At 40.4% G+C, this 7,744-nt stretch overlaps 1 protein-coding gene across 1 annotated transcript in view; it reads left to right on the forward strand.

Moving 5' to 3' along the window:
- The window catches only part of TBL1XR1 (transducin beta like 1 X-linked receptor 1), a 112,494-nt gene that overhangs the window by 77,419 nt on the left and 27,331 nt on the right, over positions 1-7,744 (forward strand). The window contains exons 5-9 of the mRNA XM_023515766.1: positions 730-937; positions 1,652-1,784; positions 2,139-2,280; positions 7,079-7,142; positions 7,228-7,325. Coding sequence (XP_023371534.1) covers positions 730-937; positions 1,652-1,784; positions 2,139-2,280; positions 7,079-7,142; positions 7,228-7,325 — 645 coding nt within the window. The remainder of the gene's footprint in view (positions 1-729; positions 938-1,651; positions 1,785-2,138; positions 2,281-7,078; positions 7,143-7,227; positions 7,326-7,744) is intronic.

Below are 7,744 nucleotides of genomic sequence, written 5' to 3' on the forward strand. Positions count from 1 at the left end.
AGTGGCATGCCTCCCCTGGCAGTCCTAGAGCTGGTTAGTAATGTGGTTCCCAGGCCCTCCCTCTTGGAGAATTTTGATTCTGTAGGTTTGGATCTCCATTTCTAACAAGCTACAGCTGATGGCAGCGCTTTTGGTCCTTGGATCCCACTGTGAATAGCACTGGGTTTAAAAGACCCTTTTCCACTGACTAGCTAGCTAATCTTTAAAACTTTTGCTTCCATATTAAGATTAGCAAAACAAGGTGATTGTATGGCAGGGTATGCAAAGTCTATTTCTGCTTTTATGTATTAATCAAACCATAGGAAACTTTTGGGTCTGATAAAAGCTATTTTTAAGAAACATTTGGTATCATATAGCACCAGGCTACTAATCATTGTGCCAGCTATCCCACAGTCGTGGTTTTGACTAATGGCATTTGGAGGTCTGTCGTCTGGGCCTGCATTTTGTTATGCCTTTGTATTTTCACCAGTGACTTACGTTTTGGCTCTGCCTGTGTAGCACTTGACAGTAGCATAAACTAAGAGCAGAGGAGAGTTTAAACAGCTGTTTGCAGTTGCCTCTTATAGTTCCTTCCCTCCTGACATCTTTCCTTTTCATTTGAGTTCTGAAAATTTCTAAAAATGTTTTTCTTAGAGTGAAGATTTTCATTTACGTTGTTGATATGCATGAATACAAATAACCTTAAATATTACCTTTCATTTTTCTTCTCTTAAAATTTTCCAAATCTAGGATGGTACCTTGTTTGATGGCCGACCAATAGAGTCTCTGTCCCTGATAGATGCCGTAATGCCTGATGTAGTCCAGACAAGACAGCAGGCTTACAGAGATAAGCTTGCACAGCAGCAGGCCGCAGCTGCTGCCGCAAACCAGCAGGGGTCTGCAAAAAATGGAGAAAACACAGCGAACGGGGAGGAGAATGGAGCACACACTATAGCAAGTGAGTTGAGACAAGGATTTCTAAAAATTTTGTTTGAGAAGAGTTATACTTCTTCACTAGAATGTCCCATCTTGTAAGCTGAAATAACTTCATCTGTTTTATTTATATCAACTTGTTCCCTAACTTGTATCACACCACTCAGATTATAATTACTAAAGCTCCAGAAAGCTAGATTTACTTTTATTGACTTTATTTTCTTTTAGAAATATTTCGAAATCCTTTTTCCATTGTTAAGTGAAATTTTATGTTGCATTGATTTCCAAATAAAGTTTATAATACTGGTTATTAACAAATACTGTGAAAGGCCAACCCTGAGCTAGAAAGGCAACTCTAATGTTATGTGAATGATACCAGCAGCCCCTACTGGCAGAATCTCAGAATGATGTTGGTGTATACTATATTTAATTCAAACCATGTTACCATTTTAGCCATGTTTAGGTGTAATCTTTCACATTCCTCCTTCTCCCTCCACCTCCTCCTGCCCCTCTAAACACATACTCATACACATACTTTCAAAAATAACATGATCATAATTAACTAAAGATAAGAATTTATTTTCCATGTGACAAAGAGTATGTAGTCTAGTCATATTTAATTTAACATGACATAGCAGAAAATTTTACACTGCATATGGAAAAGGAAGAATTTTTTTTTCCTCTCAGGCTATCGTAATATTACCTAACTGGAATTTTCCACTCGTTTCCCATAATGCAGATAATCACACTGATATGATGGAAGTGGATGGGGATGTTGAAATTCCTTCTAATAAAGCAGTAGTGTTACGGGGCCATGAATCTGAAGTTTTCATCTGTGCCTGGAACCCTGTTAGTGATCTCTTGGCATCAGGGTATGTTTCTCAAAGTGGTAACTAAAGTAGCTTTTAAAAATATATTACTGAATGGTTAACACATTTTATAAATATATTACTTATATTTTCAGGTTTTTGTTGTTGCTTATTTGTAGTCATTTTTGTTTCTGCAAATCTTATTTCTTCATGAAGTAATTTTAGAAGTTTTGTTTAAACTTAATTACTTCAGCAATGCTCGGGGGGCCCAAAAAGTAGAATGGGAAATATACTAGAAACGCAGATACCTGATAGTCTAGTTCATGTTTGTCTTGTTAGTAATAGGATGTCAATGTGTTGCTTTGACTCTGATAGTTAAGAATGTCGTGAGAATTTAAAGTACGTTGTACTTTGTAGGTCTGGGGACTCAACAGCAAGAATATGGAATCTTAGTGAGAACAGCACTAGTGGCTCCACCCAGTTAGTCCTCAGACACTGTATACGAGAAGGAGGGCAAGACGTTCCAAGCAACAAGGATGTAACATCTCTAGATTGGAATGTGAGTATCCCTGTGGTCCATGAGGCATGACGTGACTGATAGACTTAACCCTCAGAGCCTCAGAATGATGGCAGAGTTTGTACAGTTACTCTTGGATCTCACTACCTACTAACAACAGACTGGTAGTCCCCACTCCCAGATGGGGTGCTGAGGAGAAAGACTGGCCGTGGAGCAGTCAGACTGAAGTTCAGTCCTGCCCCCACAACCCCCAGTTCATTTAGCAGCATATACTGGGTAAAATTGTTCCTTTGAGCTCTGTGCTTCATTTTCTGTATGTATGAAGTGGAATTGTGAAAATGGCACCCGCATAAATGCAGTAATAGATGAATATCCCTAGCATAGTAACAGTAAATTCTAGAACAATTAGATTAACAGACAACATACTATATGTTTAACAGGTGAATTGTTAGTTGGGGGAGAAAAGAAATCTATATAGCAAAAAATACATTCTTGTCATTCTCACTGTGTTGTGAACTGATACAATTTCATTGCCAACTGTCTTTTAGGGGCCATTAGTCTAGATTTCTTCCAAGGTTTATTCTAACTATTTGGAATCTGAGAATTCTCAGATCCTATATGTGACTCAACATCGTTCAGGATAACTTAACTACTCTGACTTAAAACGAGTTTGATTTTTGTTGTTTATGTATCTTCACCCTTTCCCTTTCCAGTGCATCTGACCTGCATGCTGGCCCTAGCCCCTAAGCCTTAGATCATTTTAGTGTTGTAAAAAAAGTCAGGAGGTAGCTGTCCTTTCCTTGGCAGATGAATGTCCTATCTTCCTCTGGCCTCTCTTCTACTTTTTTGTGGGGCTTTCAAAAGGATCTCCAATCCCATTCTCAAGGAATGAGATCTGTCTTTAAAAAAATGATTATCCCAACTTAAGTTTTTAGTTTCTATGAAATTCTTTCAGAATGTCTCTAGGTAGACATTTTTAATATTCTCTTCCAGAATTTATATAGCAGTATATTTTCCTTCTGTAAAGGATTGACAATTCTAAACATTTAAAAAGGGGTTAGCACATTGCAGTATAATTTGCTTGTAGGATCAGGATAAAGAATTAACATGCATCCCTATTCTGTTTTAGATCAAAGACCTTTAGCTACCTATGCTACCTGGCCAAGGAATCCTGTTAGTTTAGTGAAATCTACAGTTTACACTGAAAAGGATGATTAATGAACATTGGTTTGTTGAGCTTGGTGATTCTGAAATACAAGTTATGTAACATTTGAAAAGTATGGACTTTTTTTCACTGTGAACTTGAATATTTTACCAAAAAGGAGAAAATATCCTCAATTAACAATTCTTTCCCATTACTAAAGTAAGAGCCTGCGAGATGTCTAATTTTTAAAGTATTCTTTTTCTACTAATACCTGAGTAGTTCTAGAACAGTTAGGGTAAGTATGAAATGTCCAGTCTCCTTAAATTTCTCTGACATCGCACTTCACACTGAGTGTGTGTTTGATGTGAAGATACATATCCTCATTCTTCCAAACGCACATTTTTGTTCATGATTATCTTTCAAATATTTTTAAGAGCAATTTTTTTTAAACCACGGGTAAGTAAAAAATTTGTGTTATTTTTCAATATGAGTTCCATCGTGAACCAGTGCAGCACACACAGCTCATAATACCAATGAAGTGTGTGGGAAGGATGTGGCTGATGAACTCACAGTACATTGATGGTTTGAGAAGTTCTGTTCTGGTGATTTTATCTGAAACTGAGCCGCATGGATGATCTGAGACTAAGGGGAACAATGATGAGCTAAAAGCTATAGTGGAAGAGAATCCGTTTCAACCTGCGTGTGAAGTAGCAGCAGGTTGGATGTTAATGTCCCAGTGATAGTGGACCATTTGAAACAAACCATCAAGGTAAAGAAGCGGATAGATGGATGAATTAAATGAGAGAAGAGAAATCCTCCCGGAAATTGCCTTTCTTTTTTGTCACAACATAAAGGTGAACCATTTCTGCACCGTATTGTTATGTGTGATGAGAAATGGATTCTTTTTGACAATCATAAGCATTTGGTACATTGAATGAATGAAGAGGAAGTGCTGGAACATAGACCCAAACTGAATATTCATCAGTAAAAGCTGATGGTGTCTGTGTGGTGGTCTGGCACTGGGATTACCCACTACAGCTTCGTGAAATCTGGTCAGTCCAGCAGGTGCCTCCTGCAGACAATTGGACAACGTGAGGATGCTTGTGATTTTTTTTTGAGACAGTTTTACTATGTCACCCTTGGTAGAATGCTGTGGCATCACAGCTCACAGCAACCTCAAACTCTCAGGCTTAAGAGATTGTCTTGCCTCAGCCTCCCAAGGAGCTAGGACTACAGGCACCCACAACAACTCCCAGCTATTTTTTGTTGTTGTTGTAGTTGTTGTTTAGCTGGCCCATGCCGGGTTTGAACCTGCCAGCCTTGGTACATGTGGCCAGTGCTGTAACCATTGAGCCAAGCCAAAGATGCTTATGATTAAGCAGCTAAGATTGGTCGGTAGACACAGGCCAATCCTCTTGCAAGACAGCACTGGACCACATGTCTCACAAACAGTGCTGCTGAAACTCCGGAAGCTAGACTTGGAAACTCTGTCATCCACTGTGCTCACCAGACCTTGCACCAACTTACTGCTGCTCCTTCTAGCTTTTGGACTGCTTCCTGAAAGCTGTAAGAATGCTCAGTTCTCAGCAAGCTGTGGACAGAGTCTTTTGAGATCTCATCGCCATTCACTCTCCATCCAGGGTTCTTTGCTGCTGGCATACACAGTGCTGCTACCCTTAAGATAGGAAAACTGTGGATACTTTGGGCACATACTTTGATGAATTTTACTGCTTTTTGTTTGAGATGTAATAAAACTAAACTTTGATTCAAAATTGGACATTTCAGATTTAATGATCTAATAAACATTTCAAGACTGGTAGTTTAGATGAAACTTGACATTGTACAGATCTGGAAATAAGCCTTTGCCATTTTCCACATGACTCCTTCTTGCTCAGGTAGACCCCTGAGGGATTTCCAGGTCCTAACAGAATCTGCATTTCCCAGAGCCAGTATTTGTTTGTCACTTGCCTAAACAATAAAATGGCTTGAAAGGTATGAAATAGGATTTTGTTTTGAATGCCCTTACCAGATAACCTCAAGATGGCACCAAGTAAGTCAGAATTCTATTCTTTTTTTTGATTTTTTTTTTTTTTGTTTTGCGGTTTTTGGCCGGGGCTGGGTTTGAACCCGCCACCTCCGGCATATGGGGCCAGTGCCCTACTCCTTTGAGCCATAGGCGCCAGAATTCTATTCTATATCTAAGTAATGTTTATTCATTCCTACAAGAGCCTCTTTTATTAATCTGTAACTTTTGCATGTGTGTAGAGTAAGATCTGTCCTTGTCTGACACCACTCATCAGGGCAAGGCACAGCAAGGGAATGTAATGTAAACACAGGGAAAATGGTGTGGGTTTCCTGGTAGCAGAGCCAGCAGCTGTACTCTCTTCATCAGCTGTGAGGTCAGCCTCACTCTTCCCTGGTTCTTTTCCTTGTATTGCTCTTTTTATTGGTAAATTTTTCAGAGTGGGAAGGAATTAACAAAGTAAAGAGATATTTAAGTGTTTAGGAATCTTGTTATCTGAAATAATGTTGTATGGATCATACACACTTTGTAGAGAGTAAAGGATATAGAAGGATGGGCAAAAACTCCTAATCATAAATATGTAGGAAGACTTTTCTTTTTCACGTCTATTGAATCATTATAAAATTATGATTTTGATTCCTCCCAACCTACCCACCCTACCTCCGTTCTTAGATGTGTGGGTCTGTGACAAACTGGAGACCTGTGGTGTGCGGGCGATGAGCGTGGTGGTGCTGACGCAGGCCCCCCCCGCCCCCCCCCAGCAGTGACTGCTCTGCTGAGATTTGGGTGTGAGGCCCGCGTCCAGCACGGGCTCCGCTCAGTGAACGCAGGTCCTTAGCTTTTGGTAGCACTCACAAATAGGCAACACTGCGAAGTTCAGAGGCAGAGAATGTCGGGGTCTACTGTATCTAGGATTTATTTGTTTATTTTTATTAAAAGACTAAGCAGTGAATAATTATGATTTATAATGTGCAAACCATGGCATCTTAACAGTGTTCCAAAGGGATGTTTAAATAACTATTATATTCATTCAGGTTCTAGCAGGTAAGATCCTCAAAGGACCAAGTAAAGGGCCTGGCAGAGCAGAGGAGACTGAGGGGTAGGGGTGGTCCACTGCGCCCCAGGGGACTGTCAACCCTGTGTCTGAGTCGTGTGTGGCTTTGGGAAGTCACTGCTCGGCTTTGAGAAACTGTGGTACCTGGAGTCCAGGTTTCTGAGAGCTAAACTTTCACGCTACCCTGTGGCCAGACGTCCCCCCAAGAGTGGCAGCACGGCCAGGGCATTGAAGGAGTGTCCTGGGGAGGGGAGCCCCGCCCAGGGGAAGAGGGGAGTCCTGGGCAGGGGAAGGACAGTCCTCACGCTGCAGTGATGTCTGAGCTGCCAGCGTGCTTCTCCCAAACGTACCTCTACCTCTTCCGGGCTGAGGAGCTGTGCCCAGGGTGTCCCACAAGTCATCACCGTCCCCCAACCCAGACCCCAGGGGCAGTGGCACAACTTGAACCCAACTCCGAGGCTCTGGGAGCCGAGGGGAGCAGCGGGTATGGCCTTCCCCACATCCTTTCCCATAGGACCCAGGGCCACTGTATCTAGGATTTAGACGTGAAATATTTTGGTTAACTGTTAACCACTGTCTTTATTTGATTATGTAATAGAACAATGTTTTTCTCTGACAGAGTGAAGGTACACTTCTAGCAACTGGTTCATATGATGGATTTGCCAGAATATGGACTAAAGATGGTAAATGAAACATTTTTATTTTTAGTTTGTTGTTGATCTACATAAAGTTGGAAGTAATTTTAATGTTTTTCTTTTTGAATTCTAGGTAACCTTGCTAGCACCTTAGGGCAGCATAAAGGCCCTATATTTGCATTAAAGTGGAATAAGAAAGGAAATTTTATCCTAAGTGCTGGAGTAGACAAGGTAAAAAGAACATTGAATTAAGTTTGTGAAGGTTAATGTATTACAGGGTTTAACTAAAAGCACTACTTCCTCTTCTCTGCTAATCACATAAATAGAACATTCACATTTGGGAAATTCAAGTGTGAGTTTATGATAATAATAGAAATGCTTTCTTAGATTTCTGTCAGCTCATTCCTAAACCTACTCATCAAAACGCCTTGCATCCTTTATCCATGTCACTCACGTGCCTCATTTCCTTTAGAATCTGAGCCATGATGAGTGTCATAGCTGCTGCCCTGTTGGCTTCACTTGCTTGGTTTCTACAGTTTCTGGTTTATCTTATCAGTGCATGTGGCTCTGGAGAGATTCTATCTGAGCCACTGGAGCCATTTGTTAACGTAACTCTTGATACTTACTTGAAACTTTTTTTTTTTTTTTTT

This window comes from Otolemur garnettii, unplaced genomic scaffold (assembly GCF_000181295.1).
Source record: "Otolemur garnettii isolate 467f Iridium unplaced genomic scaffold, OtoGar3 scaffold00078, whole genome shotgun sequence".
NCBI lineage: Eukaryota > Metazoa > Chordata > Mammalia > Primates > Galagidae > Otolemur > Otolemur garnettii.